This window comes from Macaca fascicularis, chromosome 7 (genome assembly GCF_037993035.2).
Source record: "Macaca fascicularis isolate 582-1 chromosome 7, T2T-MFA8v1.1".
In the NCBI taxonomy this organism is placed as follows: domain Eukaryota; kingdom Metazoa; phylum Chordata; class Mammalia; order Primates; family Cercopithecidae; genus Macaca; species Macaca fascicularis.
The window spans coordinates 77181224-77205523 of NC_088381.1; the positions used below are offsets into that span (position 1 = coordinate 77181224).

General features: G+C 46.8%; 1 protein-coding gene across 3 annotated transcripts in view; it reads left to right on the top strand.

The window, feature by feature from the left end:
• Positions 1–24300, top strand: part of ST8SIA2 (ST8 alpha-N-acetyl-neuraminide alpha-2,8-sialyltransferase 2) — a 76113-nt gene that overhangs the window by 37331 nt on the left and 14482 nt on the right. Inside the window, exons 2-5 of one of the 3 annotated variants that reach the window (XM_005560552.5) lie at positions 139–201; positions 4320–4448; positions 8413–8670; positions 14681–14974. In XM_005560552.5, the coding sequence (XP_005560609.1) occupies positions 139–201; positions 4320–4448; positions 8413–8670; positions 14681–14974 (744 nt within the window). Of the gene's footprint in view, positions 1–138; positions 202–1920; positions 2861–4319; positions 4449–8412; positions 8671–14680; positions 14975–24300 lie in introns of those variants that run through there. The other 2 variants (XM_073996788.1, XM_065548476.2) reach the window with 2 other exon arrangements.

A 24300-nucleotide genomic window follows, 5' to 3' on the forward strand; every position in this document is an offset into this window, starting at 1 on the left:
CCCATTCTGGAGAGTCCAGATGAGGTCTCTTCCTCCCTCTGTAGTTTTCCTGGTGGGCTGTGGGATCTCCTGGCAATTGAAGAGGGCTTTGCAAAGATGCGCTGGGTTTATAAATAATGCATTTCCTTTGTCTTGCAGGAATTCGGGAGGCAGAGGTACAATCAGATCAGCTGTGAACAGCTTACATAGCAAATCTAATAGGTTTGTAAATTAGATTTTGTGTTCATTTGTTTTTGCTGTAAGGCAGCTATTAATCTGCTTCTCTTCTTTGCTGGATGGTGCCCTTCTTACTTAGCAAATAGATCTGTTTCGTTTCACTTTGGCTTTGCATTTCCCTAATCACTTTTGGGGGGAGCTGTCAATGGAAGATCACATGAAATGGCCCAAGGTCTAGAGGCTGCAGAGATGGAAAATGCAGATGGGTAAGAGTCACTTTCTGGAAAAGAGCCCACCCACTTTGCAATGCCTAGGACGCCAATGAGCTTACTCAAACTTGCATGTTTGCTAAGCAATGGAGACCCTGAAGGGAACCAGGATTTTCACTCAATTTCATTGCGGTAAATGGTTTGTCCAGGAGGTTAAGATGGAAAATAAAGCATTCAGAAACTTTGCTGAGACCTCTTAAAATATTTAGAGAGTCAACACAGTAATGTTAACCCCGATTATTGAACGTATGCTCCAAATTCTGAGTGTTTCTACTTCATGTAATGGTGCAGAACAGTCATTGCCAGGGGACAACTGGATGCAGGAGAGCATGCAAAGCCAGGATTGCCCCTGGCTGTGGCTGCACCATGCTTCTGAGTCCCCATTCTCCATCAATGACAAGTGCCCCATAGCTATGACCTGTAGTCTTGTAAGCCTGAGCTTAAGGAGCAGTGGAAGGAAGTGCCGAGTTATATGATGTAAACAAAGGCTACTCCACAAAATCAGGGGCTCGTTTTGCTTTCTAAATACCTTATTTTGGTCATTGTAGGAATAAGAGGTCCATATGATGCAGAGGATAGTCTATTATTTGCTCTTCCGTATTTTTTTAGATCTCTTTTCTGTATGAGACCCGTGAAGTACATCTGTCCCTGACCCTGCATGACTGACTCGAGAAACTGTTCCCTCTTTCCCTGACATCATTGCTTCTAGCTCTCTAATTACCTCTTAGCCACCTTGGAGCTAACAATGAAGCCTGTGTTATGCCAGGTGAAATGCAAATATGACAGAAAGAAAGAAGGCCATGTGCTCCTAAGTCCCTCTCTGTTGTATTAGGAAATGATGGCCCTGTTTTGGAGAAAGAAGATCCTGCCCCTGAAGCCCAAGTCCTTGTGGTAGCTTGAGGGGCCACAGTCTCATATTAATCAAGTATGAGAAGTGGAAAAAACAGTCCTGGGATCCAGGCAGCCCTAGCTTCACCCCTGGTGTCTGTTAGCCAGGGCCTTAGGCAAGTGATTTTACCCCTCTGAGCCTTGGCTCACCCATTTAATTAGAATAATACTGCAGTGTCTTTGAGGAGTGTTTCAGGATTAGAACCACCAAATATAAGGATCTATCTAGCCCAGCACCTGATATGTTAAAGGTAGTTATTTGATGCTTGTTACTACCACTGTGGATATATCTGTGGCATCATAGGAAGGTCACTGGGGGTGAAGTTCAGGAGTTGGGAGGTGAAGCAACTTAAGCCTGAGATGTACCTCTAGTGTCATTTTGGAAGTGGGGGAAGGGACTGGAAACAGGAGGACATATTCATTGAAGAGGAATACCTCAACTCACCAATCCAGCATGTTTGTGCAGCACAGAGCGTGTAAAACCTGTGAACCGAGGTGGACCCTGGAGTTATTTAATCCATCCCCTTTATTTTACAGATAAGAAGGCTGGAAATCTGAAGTGACTTTTCCAAGTCCACCAAGGTAGACTGCAACTGGGCCAGGGTTAAAATCCCTTAAGACCATAATGGGCTATGCAGGATGCCATCCAAATTCACCCTGGAAGGTGGAGACAGAAACGAAATTTTACCATTATCCACACCAGCATTTATCTCTCTCCCTTTCCAACCTTTACCATCTTGTGTCCTGGAGAAGTCTGGAAACCTTTCCTGGAGGTTTCCGAGCAGGTGCCCTCTCCAAGTATCCATAATAGAATTCCTCTGCAGCTCCTTCTTTCCTGAGAGCCTGGTGCCATCCAGTGTGCCCCAGTCTCTGAGAAGCATCGCCCTAGACTGAACCCACTTTAAGCCATAAGATGCCAGGGCCCAATCACTGATTTCTGATGAGCACATCAGCTAGCCTCTTAGGACGATAACTCCTCATCACCAACGTTAAAGCATTTCTGTTGTGCATGCCTACGCACTTACCTACTGAGGTAGGCTTCAACGAAGCTTGGGCAAAGCCGCTAATTCTGTGTCCCTGAGGTCAGTGCCCCTGCCTGTGGTCTGCATAGAAGTTGGTGGTACCAAAAGGATGCAGCAATGCCAGCTCCTGCTAGAGCCTCATGAGGTGGCAGCCAGTGGGTCATGCCAGAAACATCGGTGCTCCTTTGAAAATTCCAGAACCTCACGAGATGGATATCTGTCTCTTCTATACCCTGTTTCTATAAATGGGCAATCTGTGGCTCAGAGAGGTAAAATGATTGACCCACAGTCACACAGTTTATGGAATCTTTCCACTGTACCCTCTGTTTCTTGCATGAAAACAGTAAAAATTCCAAAGGGTTAGGTCTTGTGTACCCTCTCAGAAGCTCCCTTAAGCCTGCATACTAGGAAGAGTTCCTCTGCCTTACTCAAAACTCATCAATTCTCTATCCTCTGCAAAGTTACAGATATTTGAGTTCGAGACAAGTGATATCAGCCAGGAGTCAGAAATACTGAGGAATGGAGGTGGGTAGGTGAAGGGAACATGTGAGACAACATGCACCCCTAAACGAATTCCTTCTCTACCTACAAAAGTCAAAGTAGGTCTAGCCATGGTGGCTCATGCCTGTAATCCCAGCACTTTGGGAGGCTGAGGCAGGCAAATCTCCTAAGGTCAGGAGTTCGAGACCAGCCTGGACAACAGGGTGAAACCCCATCTCTACTGAAATACAAAACGTAGCCAGGTGTGGTGGCATTCACCTGTAATCCCAGCTACTCAGGAGGCTGAGGCAGGAGAACTGCTTGAGCCTGGGTGGGGGAGGTTGCAGTGAGCTGAGATCGTGCCGCTGCACTCCAGCCTAGGCGATAGAGTGAGACTCTGTCTCAAAAAAAAAAAAAAAAAAGGAGAGCGTCGGGTTTAGAACTCACTAACAGGATTTCATCTTTTTTTAACTTGGCTGTTTCAAGATAAATGGAGAGGACATAGACGTTTGGTTTGAACTCTTGAAAGCTTCAGAATTTGTCATCACAAATCCACTTATTCTAACTGGGAGAATCTGCTGTCAGCACAGACAAAAAGAACTTTGGATGTGACCCACATACATCTGTGTGCATCCGGCAGCAAGCCGGCTGACTCTTACACTGCCTTCAAAGATAGAATTGTAACCTAGTTTATAGAAACCTACTAGCATAGATTTCAAGCCTCTGAATTCAAGCCAGTCCTATAATACCTGGTGTTCCTGAGTCAGATGGAAAGGGGGTGTTTACCCAGAATCATGATCCACCCAGGGAATATGAAGCCAGCCAGTTCTTTCATTCACCCGAGGCTCCCCCAGGATCGATTTCAACCTAAATTCAACAATACTTATTTATTGGGCACCCGCTATGTGAGACCACTAGGGAATATAAAATGAATGCTGGAGATCCCTTGCTTACAGTCTCCTATGAGGGACAGCACAGATGACTGTGTAACAAGGTCCATGTTTCAAGGAGCATCTCAGAGTTACCCTCAAGAGAGTGATGGGGCCGCCAGGGAGGAGGGGGAAGCCACAGGCTACAATTACATTGTCCTGGTATGAGTTCTTGTTTTCTCTTTAAGTTTGGAAGCCCTTGATTTGATACTTTGTGGTTCATATACCTGCTCCTTGTAGAGTTTCTTATCAATAGCTTGAATAAGAAATATTACTCTTCTGACAGAGACTGCCAGGTTTTACCAGGAAAAAAAAAATCACTGGGGGCGGAGGAAGAAAAATAGGTTTATCACCCTCCTTCCTGTCTCCAAGAATGTATGTAGGTTATACCTGAGGGACAGAGTTTGTGCATTACTGGAAGATAAATAGACTTCCTTCTCTTCTCAGGTAATAACTGCAATTTTGCTCTTCTGGAGAAGTTTACATTCAAGCCCGTGCAAAAACAAAACTATTAGACTTGTCATCGGCTTGCTAACACATCATGTCTACCCCCTTCCTTTTTTTTCTCCTTCCAGAGCTGAAGTTGTAATAAACGGCTCCTCATCACCAGCTGTTGTTGACAGAAGTAATGAAAGCATCAAGCACAACATCCAGCCAGCCTCATCCAAATGGAGACATAACCAGACACTCTCTCTGAGGATCAGGTACTGGTAATTACCTACAGGACAAGAAGTAGACTTGGTCTTCAGCACACACCGGCAAATTGCCGCTCTTCATCGTCTAAAGAAGTCAGGATAGAAATAAAATGTTTACCTCCCGCTGAGGCAGGTTTCATCTGTAAGTGATCAATTGGAAATAAAAACCCCAGACAAGCCTAGCGGCCCAGCCTGTGCATTTGGTGACTGGGGCCAGGCGGTGGCAGGAACACCCGCGGAGGTCCTGGACTCAGAAGCAGCAAACCTTGAGTCTCGGGTCAGCAGCAGAGGGAGCCTGGGCAGTGGAAGCCACAGGTGGCTGCTTCTTCCCAGGCATAAAGAGTCCTTACTTGTTGGGGCCTGCCTGGGATTCACATCCCCTTTCAGTGACAGTCCTCCAGTTTGTTCTTGGAGAGTTGCTCCCTCCCTCAGCTTTTGTGGCTTGCGTAGGCTGCTCCTCCCCCACAACATGAAAATGAAAACCTAGAGCCATAGGGGCATCCGGAGAACCCAGGAACTGACAGGACACCCAACCAGAAAGCAGAGGTCTGTTTAGCCAGAGAGCAGCTCTCGCCCTGATCTATTTCAGAGCACTGCAGGCGTCATGGGGTAGTGGCAATGGGGAACCAGAGAGAAGGAATTACAACTTCAGCATTTTGGACACTTAGTTTAGATGTAGCCATGATTGACCCAGCAAATATGTGTAAGTATAATCCAACTATTTAGTTCCAGGCATCATGCTGGGGCCCCGGGGGTGCTCACATGAATCAGACATGCTAGGTGGGGACACGAATATAAGCGAAGACAAGACAACGTGGTATGACATACACATTAGGTGGTGCTGCATCTTACATATATAGAGATGGAAATAAAGAGGCCATGCTGAGCAAAGAGTCATTCATTTTGTAAGAAGACTAAGAGGACTGGTCAGGAAAGGCTGGCCAGGAGCAGTGGGTTTTGAAGGGTAATTAGAAGTTCACCAAGCTGCTTCCCACAGGCAGAGTCTGTGATCTGGTGCTTGTGAACAGTGCTGCAGGAGCAGGAAGCAGGGGGCAGGGAATAGGAGGGTGAGGTTGGGATGGTAGCCAGGACCAGATGGGGAAGGCCTTGATGACCATCCCAGGCCATACTATTGGGAGAGAGGAAAGCAGCCACCAGCAGTGGCGCCACGCAGAGCAGGGAGTTGCCCCTGCCACAAGGCTCACTATCAAAATGGAAACGCCCCTGCACCCTAGTTCTTGAAGCTTAGTTTTGGGACCTGTGCAGGGCTGGGGAGTTGAAAGGCATGAGCTCTGGGGACCTGGCAGCTGAGAAATCATCTGAAGTAGCTGACTCCCTGCCACCCTGCACTCCTTACTCAGCGCCTCTTCAGAGGCCTCCTGGTGGCCCTCCATCCCCCTCACAAAGCCCTAACAGCTGCCCCCTTTGATCAGGGGCACCGTGGAGTCAGCAACCCCAACTGCATTGGTTCCCTAGGGCTGCTATAACAAATTACCACCGACACAGGGGCCTAAAACAACAGAAATTTATTCTTGCACCGCTCTGGACGCCAGAATTCTGAGCACCCCCTTGCAGGCTCCAAGGGAGAACCCATCCCCTTGCCCTTTCCAGCCTCTGGTGGCCGCAGAACTTCAACCCCTGCCTCCATCTTCATGTGGCCCTCTCCTCTGTGCCTCTGTCTTCTTCTCTTCTGTCTCCTGTAAGGACACCTGTCATTGAATTTAGAGCCCACCCGGGTAATCCAGGATAATCTCATCTCCAGATCCTTAAGTTAATTACATCCGCAAAGATGCTCTTTTGAAATGTGGTCATATTCACAGGTTCCAGGGGTTAGGAGGTGGACATATATTTTAGAGGGGTCACCATTCTCCCCACTACACCACCGTGAGTGAAATCCTCCTGCCAGTATGAGCTACCCATGGTCCCCAATGTCCCTTTCTCCAACCATTGGGTAGAGAAATAGCTCCCCCACCCCTTGTGAAGACAAGACTGTGTCCTTCATAAAGACCCTGCAAACACAGTCCCCTCAGCAGCAACAACATACCTTCACCCAGAGGGAAAAAGAATTTCCTCCAGCTTCAATTAATCATCAAGAGTATTCATAATAAAAGATTCTGCAAGTGATTTGGAATGATGTTTAATAATTGATGGTAATTTCTCATAATTAGTTAGAAATTAATTCACTCACAGAGGTGTTTATTTATGGGCTTTCTAGGGGCTCTCTTTGTTTTTAAATACCTTGGGGTAAGTAATTGCAGAGGTTTCAGCAATTTCCCAACTATATTAGTTTGTCAAGTCATATAATCCTTGGTAAAGCACAGTAAATAAAAACAATGCCTCTGTTTTCCATCAACAGATACGAATTATTCTGCAAGGGTAGTTTCCCCTACATGATAGCAAGAGATGCAGGTCATTAATAAGGAAAGATAATGGATGAGAAGCATCAAGCTTACCAAGCGTTCTAGCTGCCCCCTGACTTCCCCAGAGGCGCTTGAACCTGGACACACATTAAAGTTACCTGGGGAGCTTTTGAGAGCAATGCTGAGAACTGGGCCACTCTCAGAATCAAGATTTCTCACATGTAAGCCTGGAGATTTGAAGTATTTAAAGGTTCCCCAAGTGACTGAATGTGCAGCCTGCTGGAATGTACCACAAGTTGTGAACATCTCAAATCCAGCAGGCTTTCAGGCCTCAGTGTTACTATCTGTGAGATGGGATAGCCATCCTGCAGCATCTCACATTTGCAAAGGGCATGAAAATTCTGCACCTCCAGGACTCTGAAAACAAAGAACAGCATCTTTGTATCTGTTCTAGATAGGAATTTGCAGCAGAATATGAAATTAATTTGAGCTTATCTAGGTACCCAATTTCTTTCTCTTTATGACTGGAATCATTTCTAAAAATCTCGGGTGATTTAAACAGTTCTTTAAGTAAAACCCCCAGCTAGGATTCTCAGGCTCCTTAGGGGAAGGCTGTGTGTTTCAGGTGAAGCTTTTTTGGCAAGTCCAAGAGGACACCCATCCCTTTCCTGACCCAACTCAATCTTTTCTTTGTGCTTTGCTAGATGATTCGATTCGAGAACTTTCTCTAAATCAAAGCTGCCCTAGAGTCTAGAGAGCTGTCCTTTGCTCTGAAACAACACAAAGGAGCCCTTCTCTGTGGGACCAGGAAGGGGTCCATATTTATGATCCCCCCCACCCATAAACACTAGATAGCAACTAGAGGGGGGCAGCAAGCGGACATGCTCCAGCTTGCAGGATGGCAGGCCATCCTCTCAGTGTCTCAGAGGTGGAAAATGTCCATACATGTCACAGTATCCATCCCCCCAGAAAGCTCCTTTGCCCAGAGAAAGCTTCCGTGGAAGAAAATGGGCCAGTAAGGAGTGAGAGGCACCTGTCATCTGGCTTTCTGCTCCTAGACTTTAGTATCCTTTTCTCAAAATCTAGGAAGTGTGGGAATAAAAGAGAAACTTAGATTTTGTACCTAACTGTTCATTTTCATCCCTGTCACAGGGTGGCCCTAAATCCCCCTAAGAGAGTGAGGGTAATGTAAGGTCACCAAATGTCTGGGTGTGCCCCAGACTGAGGGGCTTTCAGGGACATGGGACTTTCAGTGCCTAGGCCAGGCAGTCCTGGGGAAACTGGGGTGATGGGCCACCCTTCTTTCTGGGGCCTGCTTGAGGAGCTCACCTCCAGTCCTAATGGAGTGATTTCCCCGAGCAGTTTTCACCTCGCAAAGGAAGAGGGTGTAACCCTGGCAACCCCCATATTGGCCACCACCGTAGTTGCTTCTGGGCCACTTCTGGCCATCCCTGCCTGGAACCCATTCTCAAGTGCATCTGAACTCTCAGCATACTCTGTGTGTTGGCTGGGCTGCAGCCACCCTGCAGGGTGACCCCGGATAGGAAAGGCTGGGCTGGCAAAGGGCAGCTGGCACCATGGAGACTTTCCTCACACATGTTTGCTTTTCACAGGAAGCAAATTTTAAAGTTCTTGGATGCTGAAAAGGACATTTCTGTCCTAAAGGGAACCCTGAAGCCTGGAGACATTATTCATTACATCTTCGATCGAGACAGCACCATGAATGTGTCTCAGAACCTCTACGAGCTCCTCCCCAGGACTTCGCCACTGAAGAACAAGCACTTTGGGACTTGCGCCATCGTGGGCAACTCGGGGGTCTTGCTGAACAGCGGCTGTGGGCAGGAGATTGACGCCCACAGCTTCGTCATCAGGTAACACGCCCCAGCGGGCACTCTGGGGCCAGAGCGGTGGGCACGCTGTGTTTCAGCGGAGCATTGCCAGTTGTCCCAAGAGATTGAAACGAGGCCTTGGCGGAGTTAGCCCCTACTCTCAACCATGACTGCTCATCAGAATCATTTGGGGAGCTTCGCCTCCAATGTCCAGAATGTACCTCAAACCAATTAAATCAATGAGGGAGAGGGGAAGAGAGACGTGGCAGGGGTGCGGGCAACCCAGGGAGCACAGGTCATTCTGATTTACAGCCAAGGTTGAGAATCACTGATCCACAGCAGAGGTGGGCAGATGCTGGCCCGCAGCCTACTTTTGTAAATAAAGTTTGGTTGGAACGCAGCCACGCCACCCATTTTCACATCATTGGTGGCTGTTGTCTCACTACAAAGAGAGTGGAGTCACTGGGCACGGTTAAGTCATTGGGTGGAATTGCAGTCACAACAGAGAGATCATATCACCTGCAAAGCAGAAAATGTTATTATCTGGCCCTTTACAGAAGAAGTTTGCTGATCCCCTGAGGTAGAGCCTGGTACAAAAGGTTGGTAAGGAAATCTCCTGGGCTGGCTAGTTGTTGGTTCAACTTTGCAAAACTCTTGTAAGTGTCTTGGAAGGGGGTGCCCTACTAGTGACTTTATTACCCTGTTCTCAAAATCTGGGAAGTGCGGGAGTAACAGAGAAACTTGGATTTTGTACCTGACCATTATTTTCTCGAAAATATCTGCTCTCATTTTCCAGTTGCCTGGGACATTTGCACACAAGGTTGCCCTTGGCCCTGACACCTGACCCCCAACCCACTAAAGTCATGGAAACAAGGCTTTGCTGTCTCCCGGTCAAAATTAGGGCATGCAGGGCCTCGAGTTTCATTCCAGCCGGCTCCCCAGCCCTGGCAGAACTGCATACATTCTCATGTTTCTGTGGGGGCCAACTCAAGGCAAAGACAGCCTTGTCCTGGGGCTTTGGGAAGCCACCTTATCATAGAGTTCCCTAAACCTTGGGACATGGGAAGAAACCGTGTCTTTACTCTTGCTGGGATTGAAATGCTACCGCAGCCTGGCAGCCAGAGTTTTGTCATCCTCTGCCAGGTCCGTCTGGCCCTGGCACATCCTACAGCTCAGTCCCTGCTTTTCAGAGCCCATTAGTCTAAAGACTAGTGGAGGGAGGGTGAGGGGAGGGGAAAGGAAGAAGGAAGTGTGGCAGGTCTGTCTGATTGGAAGTCAGAGAAGGAGTGACGGTTGGGCGTTAAAGGTGAGGGTGTGGGGGCCAAGGCCTCCTCCCAGGGGGTCGGATCCCCTCCAGGAGTGCCCAGCAGTATCCGGTGGGGGGCTTTCTGACCTAATGCCATACACGTAAGCCATGCCTCTTCCATTGTCACAAGTCATGAGTCCCCACAGTGAGCTTCACACAGGCCATGAAGTCCTGACCCAGGAATTTTTAGAGGCAGATTTTGGCCACAGTTTCCTTTTGGAGCCCTTTCACATAGTCAGCAGTGTGCAGTTCAAAGCTGGGCCTTGGCTTTGCTACCCATTTGTCACATGACTTGGGGTGTATCTCTCTGCCTTTCTGGGCCTCAGTTTTATCATCTGTAAAACAGGCTGGGTGGACTGGCTGGCCTTGAGGTTCTTTCATTATGAATACGGTCTGTGCTCTAGCCCAGTGCTTCTCAGACTTTACTGTGCACAGGAGTCTCCTGGGCTTATGGACATGCAGAGTTTTGGGGTCTAGGGTGGGGCCGGCAACTCAGCATTTCTAACAAGCACCCCAGGGGACGCCACTGCTGGTGTGTGACTGCACGTGGAGAGGCGCAGCCGGGGTGTGCTCTGCCTCACTCCTGGGAGTCATGTCCACACCCATCCACACATACTTGGAAAATATGGATCAAAAATGCCAAGGAGCAAGCTACTTCAAAAAGTGCAGTTGTTCTTTGTCCCTTAGGCCTATGTCCATGGCTCTGAAACTCCCACGGGTCTCTGGGGTGGACCTGAGGGGTGTTTTAGGACAAGATTTTGCAGCCCTACTGTGTACAGACTAACGTTTGACATCAGGGATATGGTACCCAGTAGTGGCACTAGCTCCTCCACCCCGCTGGGACTGTTCCTCTGGATTCTTCCCATCTGGGAGTTTATTCCATGCCCTGCACTTGGAAATATGCTACAGGCCAAAGCCCCACACTAACAATAAAGAGAGCGTGATGTTGCAAGCATTAAATGAGATGGCATATGGGAATATGCCTGGGATGGTGTCTCCCACACAACAGGGACACTAAGTGTTAATTCCCTGGGGACTCTGTCTCCACTCCACCCACCTCACCCCCAAGTGGTGAGCTCCTCCAGAGTAGAGTGGCTGTGTCCATCTCCGGGCCTCCTGTCCAAGGCTGTGCCAGGCCAGAGGAGGGCCTCCGTGTGGCTTTGCTAGAATGGCAGACACTGTGAAACTCCTGATAGAGGTTTCTGTCTCTGCCAGTCCACGTCTTCAATCCATTCACCCTGCCTCTTCTGTGGGAGAAACGCACAGACACGCAAGACCTCACCCCCTCTCAGAAAACTCTGTGTGGGGAAGACAAGCTTGTAAGTCCTGGTGGGACACATGGCACACAAAATGCAATGATCTTGCAAAACCTAGTGCCTCCTAGGGAGTTCAAGGCAGGCTTCCGGCAGAAGCGGCATTGGAGTGTGAGTTGCCTTTGACCAGTGAAAATGGTGAGGAGGAGGAAACAGCATGAAGAGAGGCATGGAAGCAAGAAGGCAGATGCATGGATCGGGCAGGGCACTGCTCAAGCAAGCATCAGCTGCACAAAGTGCTGCTGGCAATGGGTGGTAAGCTGGTCCCAGGAGAGCCCCATGATCCTGCAATGCCAGGCTGAGGACACTGTGTCTATCTGGGATCCTGTGTGCAGAGTATAAGCTCCCAGATGTTTGGGGATCAGAACTTCATTGGGCACACACACAAACACATGCACATGCACGCACACACGCACTTCTTCCATAAGGAGAATCTGATGAACAAATGCTCTTCCATGGATAAACCACATTATCATCATTGTTATCCCTTACTATTTGTTGGCCACTTGGAATGTACCAGGTGCTATTCCATGCACTTCATGTTTATTAACTTATTTAATTCTCACAACTACTGTGTATGGAGTGCTCTGTTTTTATCCTGGCTTTGCAGTGAGGAAATTGAGGCAGAGAGAGGCAAGTGCCACACAGCTAGTGAGGGCTGGAGCCAGGCTGTGGACCGGGTAGTTGACTTCCAGAGCCTGCCCAAGCTGCCTCTCTCCCCTGCAGAGTACTCCTCAATGTGTACCTGTGGGTGTGGTGGTTTCTGGAAGGGAGTGACTCCTCTCCTGCCCGGATCCAAGCCAATCCAGAAGTCACTTTGGGAGGCCTGGCCTACTGTTGGACAAAAGAGAGCCTAGATCAGATTGAACCCCTTCCTAACGCCTCCTTCTCGCCTAAATGAAGCAATTCACATCTGGTGGGGAAGGAAGACGTCTAGACAGTCCACTTAGGGCAGAACTCCCCCACCCCAGCATTCTCACTGAGGCACAGTCATTGGAAAAGCTTGGACTTCACAGCCCATCCCTGCCTCCCTCTTCCTGTGCCTCTGCAGGTAAGGTATGGAGCCCCTACTGTGAGCCGAGTCCTATACTGAATGAGGGCTGGGGCCTGCCTGCAAGGAGCACACAGCCCCTGTTCCCATTGCCCACAACATCTTCCAGGAGGTGGCATTCCAGACTGGCCAACATTGTAGTTGGGAGTGTGTTTCCTGCTTCACCCTTCTGGGCCACCTTGTGAGCCGCCAGGGTTAGGTGCCACATCCCCTTCATTCTCCTTGCCTCTGTCACAGCCCCTCCTGCCCCATGGTTGCTTCCAGTCCATCTGAACTGCATGGAGTCCACTTGGCCCTGCTCTCAGGACCTGGAGCTTGGCCTAGAATTGGCCCCAGACCCTCAGGAAAGCCTTGGAAGCCTGGCTCAGCCAGATTTCAAGGCAATAGGAGTAACTGAGACCTGGGCAGCCCCACACTGACTGATGTACTACAGTGACACCTCAGTCTCTGAGGCCTGTGGCAAGGGCTCCTGAAGGGGAATTGACCCAGGGCAATCCTATCCCTTTACAGTGTTTAGTCACAGTCAAAGAAAGCAAGACCTAGGGGCAGGGATGGGAAGAGGGAATATTTTAGGGCATTCAGTCCGAAATCACAAACAGGCTCTTTGAGTCGAATATACCTGAGTTTGACTCCTGGTGTTTCGCTTTCCAGCTCCAGGCCTTTGAGCAAGTTAATCCTCACACACTGAGCCTCCATTTCCTCACTTGTAACAGGATGGTGATTAAAACTGGGTCACAATAAAATCAGTTGACCTATGTTAAAGGACCGGTCAGTGCCTGGCACACACCAGGGGCTCAAAAAATAGGAGTTTTCTTTCTGATTAACCCACTTTTTCTCCCCAGTTGTTGAAAAAGGAAAGTCCTTGCTTAAAGGGAGGGATAAATTGTGCGTTCCTGGATTTCTTCATTTGATGATGACTTGCGATCCCTTGTCTTCATGTCTCCAGCCTCTATTTTTACACTCTTAACTGGATTTCTCAGACTTCTTTTCCCTGGTCAAAGGGCTTTTCCACCATTAAATCCTCTGTGCCAGACAGCAGCCAGACCTCCCCTGCAGTGCCCTCTGCTGCCATCCCAGTCCCAGGCACAGGCAGGAAACCCAGGTATGCACACCCAGGCCGGGTCTCCCATAAGGAAGTCGTCAGGTTAAATAGCAGAGGCTGCCCACCCAAGCAGCCTGACTTGTCAACATGAGTTTGCAGTGGCCTCTTAGTTTGCCCTCCAGTACCCAACTCCATCCCCTCCAATCCATACTGCAACTTCATCTCATTGCTTTCTAATTGTGGCCAAAATTTCTAAACTGACCCTGTCACTCTCCTGCTCCAGAACCCTCAGTGGCTCCCTATTGCCCTCAGAACCAAGTCCCTGGCACACAAGTCCTTTGATACCTCACTCTGCTTGCCTGCCAAACCCCATCTCCTCCACACAATATACTCCAGTCAGACCAAATCACTTGCCTTTCCCTAAACACCCATGTTGTTTCCCACCTCTCTGCCCTTGGATACCTTTCTTGTGCCCACAGTGCTATAGCATGGTATTCCTAAACTGCTTGATAACACTACCTGAAGAGGAAGGGCTTGTGAAAAATCGGTATCAATGCTTAGGCTCACCTGCTGAATCAGAATCTCCAGGTGAGGAACTGGGGAATCTGTATTTTTAATGAGTGCCTGGGGTGATTCTTCTGACTTGGCAAACTGGAGAAGCACCTTTTCATGTACCTTGTCCACTAATAGACTTCTGCTTAGTGGTCACCACCTCAGGGAAGTCCACCTGACACTCCTCCTTCCCATAAAAATGATGACAACAGTTAGCATTTATCAAGCTCTTACTATATCCAGTAGTGTTCTAAGTACTGAGCGTGTAGCAATTCTTTTAATCCTTGGGAGGGATGCTGTTGTGATCTCTATCATAGCTAAAGTAATGGATGGTCTCAGGAATCACAGAGAGGTTGAGCAAGTTTCCCAGAATCACACAGGTAGAAAGTGTCAAAGCGAGTTTAGAGCCTGGAAGTCTACCTTCGGATCCCTCACTCTGTCACCTAATGGGCCAGGTCACTCTTGGCAACAGCATCATCATCTTGTGGACTGAGGACTGGCTTACTTGTTTCTTTCTTCCTCTCCTAGATCCTGAACTCCAGAAGACAGGCATTTACGTCCACAGGGTCTAGCAAAGTTCTAGGTATATGGTATGAGCTCGGTAAACATTTGTGGCAGAAAAAGGAGGAGAAAGGATGACGGGAGGGGCCTGTGAGTGTGGAGAGATGCCCTGGGTCTTTGTTTGAGGATGAAAAAGAAGCAAGGAGAGGCAAAGGATGGGATCAAGTTAAATAGAAGAAGGGGTCTCAGCTTTCCCAAAAGGATCATGTTGCCTTTTTCTCCGGCAGGTGCAACCTGGCCCCAGTACAGGAGTACGCCCGGGATGTGGGGCTCAAGACAGACCTGGTAACCATGAACCCCTCGGTCATCCAGCGGGCCTTTGAGGACTTGGTCAATGCCACGTGGCGGGAGAAGCTGCTGCAGCGGCTGCACAGCCTCAATGGCAGCATCCTGTGGATCCCTGCCTTCATGGCCCGGGGCGGCAAGGAGCGTGTTGAGTGGGTCAACGAGCTTATCCTGAAGCACCATGTCAATGTGCGCACTGCATACCCCTCGCTGCGCCTGCTGCACGCTGTTCGTGGGTGAGTGGCCTCCCTACAGGCCAGTAGGACCGTCACTAAGTGTGGGGGATTCTTGGTAGGCAGTATCCCTTTCCTAGGTGCATTTCCACCGCAGCTCCACCACACACTTGCTAGATGGCCTCAGCAAGTCACCTGGCCTTTCTGAGCCTCCATTCCTTGAGAGATGAGGGGGTTTGGCAAGTGAGTTTCATCTGGCATGCCAATTTTGACCAATGGGTAGTGCCTGCCTAGAGAGCTGAGTTGAGAATGATCCTGGGGGTGGGGCTGTCTCGAGGCTCAGTGGGAACAGATGCCATGAACATGGGAAGAGAGATGGTGGCTGGCAAGTCACATACCATCCCAGGTGTGTGATTTTCAAGAAAATCAGGATCAGATGCACTTGACTTCAAGTAATTCACCTTAATCTCTTTAAGCTTTAGTTGCCTCTTCAGTGAAATATGAGTGGGAATGGTAACATTGGAGGATGTGAAGACTAAATGAGATAATGGATGTGAAATGCCTAGTATATTTCGGTAGAAACACTTAATGTTATCATCAATCATCGCCATCTTTATGTCTCAGTGCAATATTTTCTAACTCTGCAGAGCACATCTTGTTGATTGGGCTGAGATCTTCAAAGGAGCGTCTCCTAGGATGTTTTTGTCCACACGCTCTTCTCTCTAAGATGGAAGGGAACTTTACCTAGGCAATATGAAAGAGACAGGGAGAGTTAAAGCAATGGAATCCACTCTCTTTAAGAAGAGTTTTGATGTAACTAATTAGCTAAGGATTCTCCTGGTTAGGCCTGGATCTCTAATTCCAGGAAAGAGATTCCAAGACTTAAGGAAAACAAATAGGAAATATTGAGGAGGGTCTGAACTATTCCTATCAAGAAGTCCATGTCAACCTGGATGGTATTCTTAAACAGCCCCAGCCAAACAAGTAGTAGTTCCCAATCTCCTCCTTGTTTCCTCCCATTCATGTGACCTGGCATAGATCTCCCTGGAACTTGGATCAGTAAATTGGCTAGGAATTTACTAGTGCCCATTAGAGCAGCCACAAGAAAAATAGTTTAATATTAATCATGCATTCACTCTCTTCCAGTTTTCTGTTGCAGTAAAAATCATCTCATGACTTAATGGCTTAAAAAAACAACAGCAACATTCATTTTATATTGTTTACAATTTCTATTGGCTAAGAATCTGAGAAGGGCTCACCCGGATGGTTCTTAGGTCAGGTGCAGTCAGATTGGCTAGAAGTAAAACAGTGGGGGGCTGAACAGCTGGGGTTAACCATGCGTCTCTCTCCCTCTCTTTATGTTATATTAGGGTTTCTCTAAATGATCTCTCTGCATGGGCTAAATTGGGCTTCCTCATAGCATGGTAGCCTTAGAGTAGTCAGACGTGTACATGGTGGCCCAGGCTCTAGCACAAGTGGCCCAGAGACCAAGGCAGAAGCTGCATCACATTTTAAGACCACATAGTGTCACTTCTATTATCATCTACTAGCCATCTAGTCATTAAATTAGCTTAGAATCAAGGGAAGTAGACATAGACCCTGCCTCTCAATGGGAAAGTGCCAATTTGTAGATGCGTTTTAAAACCTACACACGTTCATTCCGCCTATATTTATTGAGTGCTTACTATGTGCCAGGCTCTGTTCTAGACACTAAGATATGGTACTGAATAAAATAAAGTCCCAGATCTCATTAACAATTATGTTTTCTTATAGGGAAAGATAAATTACAGGTAAACAAATAAATAAGATACTTTTAAATAGTGCTATCAGGAAAGTCTTCTCTGGAAAGAAGTTGGTTTGAGCTAAGTCTCAAGGGATGAAACAGCACCAGCCATGTGCAGATCTGGGGTAGGAACCTTCCAGGTGGAGGGAACCTTAAGCGCAAAGGCCTTGAGGTGGGAGGGTGTGCTCAAGGTTCAACCAAGAGACAAATGTGGTTGAAACAGAGTGAACAAGGGGAAAGGGGAGGAGATGATGTTAGTGAGAGAGATAGGAACTAGAATGCACATATGTTTGTGGGCCATGGTAAAGAGTTTGGATTTGATTCTAAGTTTAAGGGGCAGTGAAGGAGGTGAGGGAGAAAATCTGAGTTGTGTCTTTAAAAGATCCCTCCAGCAAGAATGAAAGCTGGAATATTTGTTGGGAAGCTGTTGCAATAGCTCTGGCAAGAAATAATGATGGCTTAGACTAGGATTATGGTGTGGGATAGCTAAGAGTTGGTCAGATTTGCTCTAAAATTTGGAGGTAAAGGCAGCAGGATTTACTGGTGGATTCTATTTAAGGACCATAATGGGGGAGAGAAAGAGAAAAATCCAGGATGACTCTTAGAATTAGAGTTTGAGCAAACAAGCCCAAGCAAACAAGCTTAATATGGCAGTGCCATATTCTGTGATAGAAGAGCTTAGAAAAGCCCACACATGTTTGGGGGCATTGTGGAAGGAAGTTCTTTCTTGAGCATATGAAGTATGAGATGCCTGTTACAAATATATACCCTACCACACTCCTGACCTCTCAGCTTGGGGTCAGGCCCTATACCCAATTGCCCATCCAACCATATGGCAGATCAGCAGGGACATGAGAGCGCCCAGTGTACAGACTCCCCACTGACTGAGGGGCATTAGGATGCTCTTCACTGGGGCCTTAGCATAACTCAGTGTGACCTTGGGAAGCCTTCTGAGCCACCCACAAAGGATTCTTGTCCTCATGAAGGTGACTGTGGTCACCCAAGCCTGTGACCAACACTGGTATCATTAAGATGGGTATCAACGGGGAAAACCCGTTGCCCCCAAGAAAGCCCTAGAGAGACATTCAATAAGGAGCAGCCACATGTGTGTCTGATGGAGCCAGAATGATACCTATATGGACACGGGGCTCAATGGGGCTACATAATTTATCCTGGAGGTTGGCCTGTCAGGACCATCTTTTCACTTCATCCCCGTCAGAGTAGGTCTGCAGTGGCAACCCTCCTCTCATGGACTGTTTAAATATTAAATATTGTTTCTTCCTAGAAGGAGGAAACTCTTGAGATGGTTCTGAAGTCCTTGGGGATAAGAGGAGAAACACTGCCTTTTGTTAAGGAGAGAAAAAGTCCCTTGAATGGGGAATGGGCAACCACCTGGAAGAAACTGATGCAGCCAGAGCTATTTCCAGCTATAACTGACTCACTTTCATCTGTCAAAATAGCATTAAGCACCAGTAATAAACCGTTTAAACAAACAGGCTGTTCATCCTGAGACTGCAGCATCTTCAGTTGCAGGAGCCCCCAGGAGGAAATACTGCAGGAGAGATGGGTGAGGTTAGCCTCTGCTTTTAGTAGGGGGAAAAGAAGGGGAGAAGGGGGTTTGGAATGGATTTCGGCCAATGATCCTCTCCCTCCGTGGGGCCATTGGACCTTGTAGGGTGCTGGGTCTAATAGGACACCAATGAAAAGGTAGGAAGCATGTGTTGTTAGCCCTTGCCTTGGTGGGACTTTACCTGACGTTCACTGCAAGTGGAAGAATGGGCTGGGGAGGGATGCAGTACAAAGTCACACAAGAAAAGACCAAGGGATTGTAGAGAGGAAGGTTGAGGAGGAATCCGGCCAAGAGGCACTGTGGCCTAGCATCAAAACCATTGGCTTTGGCAGTAGCGATACCTCCAAAAGGTCCAGACCCCAGCTCCATGACTGGCTTGGTTGTATCACCTGCCTTCCCCCTTCCCCCAGAGCCCCACAGGGTATATATGTAATCAATCAATCGTGGCTACTGTGATTGTGGCAGCTGCCACCTGCCACTTGGAGAGCTACAATGTGGGAAAGACATAAGACTTGTCCTATGGCCTCAAGAGTTCCAGGGACTTTCCTCCTTGTGAGGAGGAAAGTGCAATAGGCTGAATTTAAGACAGGACTCTGTAGTAGTCAGAGCAGTGGACTAAGTCAAACCAGCCACTCATGAGTTCTTCACCTTGAAGTCCCAATAATGGACTGCAGTTTGCAAAATAATCTTTTTTGCTATGTTAAGATGTGTTGCCCAATAAACCCCCTGTCTATAGGGTATATGGGGGAGGTATGAATAAACTTTTATTGTGATAAAATATACATAACATAAAATTTACTATTTTAATGATTTTTTTTTTCCTTTTCAACTTTTATTTTATATTCAGGGGGTACCTCTGCAAGTTTGTTACCTGGGTATATTAAATGATGCTGAGGTTTGTGATACAAATGATCCCACCACCCAGGTACTAAGCTTAGTACCCAACAGTTTTTCAACCCTTTCCCCATTCCCTTCTTCTCCAGTGTCTATTGTTGCCATCTTTATGTCCATGAATACCCAATGTTTAGTTCCCACTTATAAGTGAGAACATGTGGCATCTGGTTTTCTATTCCTGTGTTAATTCACTTAGGATTACGGCCTCTAGTTATTAGATCATCGGGGAGGGTTTCTTGTGAATGGGTATTGTTAATATGGTGTGTATGTACCACATTTTTTAATCCAATCCACTATTGCTGGGCACCTAGGTTGATTCCATGTCCTTGCTATTATGAATAGTGCTGCTATGAACATGCCAGTGCATGTGTCTTTTGGTAGAATGATTTGTTTTCTTTTGGATACTTATCCAGTAATGAGATTGCTGGGTGGAATGGTAGTTCTTCTTTCTTTGCAAAATCTCCAAACTGCTTTTCACAGTGGCTGAACTAATTTACAGTCCCACCAGCAATATATAAGCATGCTCTTTCTCCACATCCTCACCAACATCTGTTGTTTTTTGACGTTTTAATAGTAGCCATTCTGACTGGTATAACATGGTATCTCATTGTGGTTTTGGTTTGCATTTCTCTGATGATTCACAATGAGCAGCATTTTTTCAGGTATTTCTTAGCCACTTGTCTTCTTTTGAGAATTGGCTGTTCATGTCTTTTGCCGATTTTTTAATGGGGTTGTTTTATGCTTGTTGAGTTGTTTAAGTTCCCTATAGATTCTGGATATTAGACCTTTGTCAGATGCATAGTTTGTGAATATTTTCTTCTATTCTATAGGTTGTCTGCATTTAAAGCATTGTTAATTGTACATTTCACTTAGAAGAAATTCGCTCTTAGAAGAAAACTTACAAGAAATTTTTCATCACCTTGTGTTTGGCAATGGTCTTTTAAGTATGACACCAAAAGTACAGGCAATGAAAGAAAAAAATAGATAAATTGGACTACCTAGAAATGTAAAACATTTGTGTGTCAAAGGACAGTGTATCAACACAGCTCATATAATTAGAGAAAAGATTTACAAATACTATACCTGATAAGGGATTAACATCCAGGATATGTGAAGAACTCTTACAACTCAACAACAGAAAATCCAAATAACTCAATTTGAAAATGGGCAAAAGACTTGGAATAGACATTTCTCCAAAGAAAATATTCAAATGGCCAATAACTACAGGGCAAGATGCTCCACTGATCATAAGGGAAATATAAATTAAGTACATAAATGTATTAGTACATTCTCACACTGCTGTAAAGAAATACCTGAGACTGGGTAATTTGTAAAGAAAAGAGGTTTAATTGGCTCACAGTTCTGTAGGCTCTCCAGGAATCATAGTGGCTTTGGCTTCTGGGGAGATCTTAGGAAGCTTCCAGTTCTGACAGAAGGCAAAGGGAGAGTGAGGCATCTCACATGGCAGGAGCAAGAGAGACAGGGAGGTGCTGTACACTTTTAAACAACTGGATCTTAAGAGAACTCACTCATCATGAGGACAGCGTCCATTGGATGGTGCTAACCCATTCCCAAGAAACTGTCCCTGATGATCTAATCACCTCCCACTGGTCCCACCTCCAACATTAGGAGTTACAAAATTCGACATGAGATTTCATGGGGACACAGATCCAAACCATATCAATGAGATATCTACCCTCTAGCATGGCTATTAGTAAACACACATACGCACACACAGAAAATAACAAGTGTTGGTGAGGATGTGGAGAAATAGGAACCCTTCTGCTTTGCTGGTGGGAATTTCAAATGAGAATTCACTTTTAGGGCAGTAACCAGGGGTCAGTATAGTCATTTCACATCTGGACATAAGTCAGCTACCTTGACAAAGCATTTCATGGGCAACTTGGACTTGATGAACAGTTTAGGGAATCGAAGGGGACAAATGTTAACTTGTTACCTTCATTTTGTTACCTTCATTTTGCAAAAGAGGAACTTAAGCTCGGACAAGTTAGGTCATTTGTATGAGGCCACCCAGCATTTAAGTGGCACAACCGAGAACTGAACTGCACTGTCTCACTCTAATGTGGTGCACCAGGTGCAGCAGAAATTTGCACTCATTTAGTACTGGGCTAGAGACAGGGATGGCAATGAGCTGAGTGGGCCAGGAGCTGCCACACTGGAGAAGGGGTGTTAGAAAACAACAGCAGGTAGCAACGCATCAAGGCTACACGTGCACACTGCAGTTGTTCAGAGCCTGGGGCAGCGCCTTATCAGGGAGAACAAGCTGAAAGGTCAGAGGTCCTCAGCATCCCATCAAACACCAGCCAGCACCTGGGCATGACACAGTCGTGCTGAAACCCCAGTTGAGGCTCTCCATGCCACTTGCCCTTGAATGTGCCTTTGGTTTCGCTCTTCTTAATTTGCTTGGCTGCCCATTCACAACAAAGGCTTTTTTTTTTTTTTTTTTTCAGAAGAAAAGCAGGCATCCTTGGGTGGTGACTCAGAAAGGCTCAGAAATGCAGTCACACCTCATGCCACTCTCAATGGCTTGCAACAGGATATGTAGGAAAACAGCTGAGGGGTACATATTGCCGTAGTGAATGCTTACATGCCGCATGCCATGCTAAGCATTATCTCGTGTCACTAGAGGACTACTGCCATTATCCCTGTTTTAAAGATAGGAAAACTGAGCCTCAAGGAGTAACTTGCACAAGGTCCCACGGCTGGTTAGGGACAGATCCAGGTCTCCTCCCTGCTCCTGATCCTCCTGATCACCATCCATTTGCCCCTATTACACATAACTAGGAAATAGTGATGGCACCCTAGAGAATCATGTCAGGAAGGCCAAAGTCAGGATGGGTTTGAGTTTATGCAAATATTAAGAAAAACAGAAAAGTCTTTTTATATTTCAAGTAAGAACCAAAGGGTTAGGAGCAGATGGCATCGGGGCTATGAAGGGCAAACGTATAATGAACTCTTCAACTCCTATATCTGATTTTTCAGCAAAGATGAGTCTTTTACTTGGATAGGAGAACAGGGCCTTTGGGTTCTTTACTGACAGTCCTACTTTCCTGCTCTAAAGCAGTGATTCTTAACATTCATGGTCCCCAGACCAGCAGCATCAGCATCACTGGGAACTTGTTAGAGATGCAAATTCTCAGGCTCACCCCAGACCTGGTGAATCAGAAACTCTAGGAGTGGGGCCCAACAATGTGTGTTTCAACTGTGCTCCAAGTAATCTGGATGCACAGCATAAGTTTGAGAACAACTGCTATCCACAGAGTCAAAACCAATGAACCTCCCAGGGGCAAACTTGCAGTCAGACCACTGAGCAAGCTGGCCATGATCTTCTCCAAATCATGCAGAATTAGAGAAGGGAATCAGGCAATCTCTGTCCCAATTTTCTAAACATGAGGAAAGGATGGACAACGGTGAGCTTAATGTCAACACCAAGCCAGAGTTTCAAATAGGTTATCAGTCTTATGGCTGATGAATGCTTAAAGATGGAGACGTAAAACTGGAAGATACCTGGGCACACTGTTCTGATGTTCCTTTGTGAGGCAGGCAGCGGACAGGTAGACCAGGGATCAGTATAGTCATTTCACATCTGGACATAAGTCAGCTACCTTGACAAAGCATTTCATGGGCAACTTGAACTTGACGGACAGTTTAGGGAATTGAATGGGACAAATGTTAACTTCTCGGAACAACCTGATAAAATAGATATTATTTTCCTCTCCTTTCTATTCATAAGGAAACTAAGGGTCAGAAATGCAAAGTAAATTGCCCAGTTGGAATTTATAGAACATCAAACATATGAGTTTGGGGGAAGGGGAAATTCAACCCATAACAGCTGGGTTAGATGGCCTCCCTTCCCACGCTGAGACTCTCTCATTCAACACATCTTAGTCTCTGCCCTCACAGTGTACTTATGAAATTTCTGCCTATCTGAGGCAGTGAGCAGGGAAAGGGGAGCATGTTTCTGAAACCAAAACAGAAGGCCTGCCCTTCTGCAAGTTGCAGATGAGAGGAAGGAAGCTGGAATTTAAATCCACATATATAGACGTCAGTGATCTCTACTATCTGCACTGTGACTTCCTTGTATCCTTGACAGATAGTTTAACCACTATCTGCTGACCATTGACGCCCAAAGGATGCTAATTAATTAGATTAATGTGGACCACAGAGAGACCTCTCTGAACCAGCCACCGGGCTTGGTCTCTGTCTCCATTTTTACCAATAACTTAAATGACAGCATCAGTGGTCTGCTTAGCACATTCACTGGTGATGTGACTTTTGGGGGATTCTCCATATTTAGGGTCTCAGAATTAGAACCAAATCAACCAAAGAGGAAAAAATTTGACATGGACAAATGCAAGATTCCATACTTAGGTTCAAAACATGTGTACAAGTACAGAGAGATGAACAGCACCAACCATCGGTGGGTGTGTGGTTGCTCAAAAGGATAACGTGGTCTTGGGTCACAACAATGAATGCATAGCATCTCTAGGAGTCAGGGAGGTTGGTGATGGCCTTGCTTTTCTCTGCCTGGCCAGATCCCACTTAGAGAATCACATTTTTCTTTAGGTGCGAGGCCAGAGAGGGGCCACAGTGGCAGAGAAATTTGGAAGCTGAGAGGTTTTGAGAGAGAAGGCTCCAAGGAACAAGAGTTTCATTTGCTCGGCAAATACTCATTAAGCACCAATAGGCTCCAGGCCTGTGCTGGGGGAATAAAAACGTCAATAAAACAAGGCTCCTGTCCTTCAGTGGCTCATAGATTTGGTCTGTGAGGCTCCAGGTGTAGAACTAGGGTTGGGGGAGGAAGCCAGATTCCATCAGACTTTGGGAAGAATATTCCAACAAATAAGATCATCTGAAATGAGCTTGGCTGCCTCTTAGGAGGTGGTGAATTCAGTATCTTTGGAGATGTTCAGGCAGCAGCGAACCCCCCATTACTGGGATGGTGGAGAGGAAATCCCTGCCATACAGAGTTGGCAGATTAGCTCGCTAATCAGGGATACCATAAGAACGTCTCACAGACTGGGTGGCTTAACCAACAGAATATATTATCTCGTAGTTCTGGAGGGTGGAAGTTCAAAACTCACGGGTCAGCATGGTTGGTCCCATCTGAGGGCTGTGAGG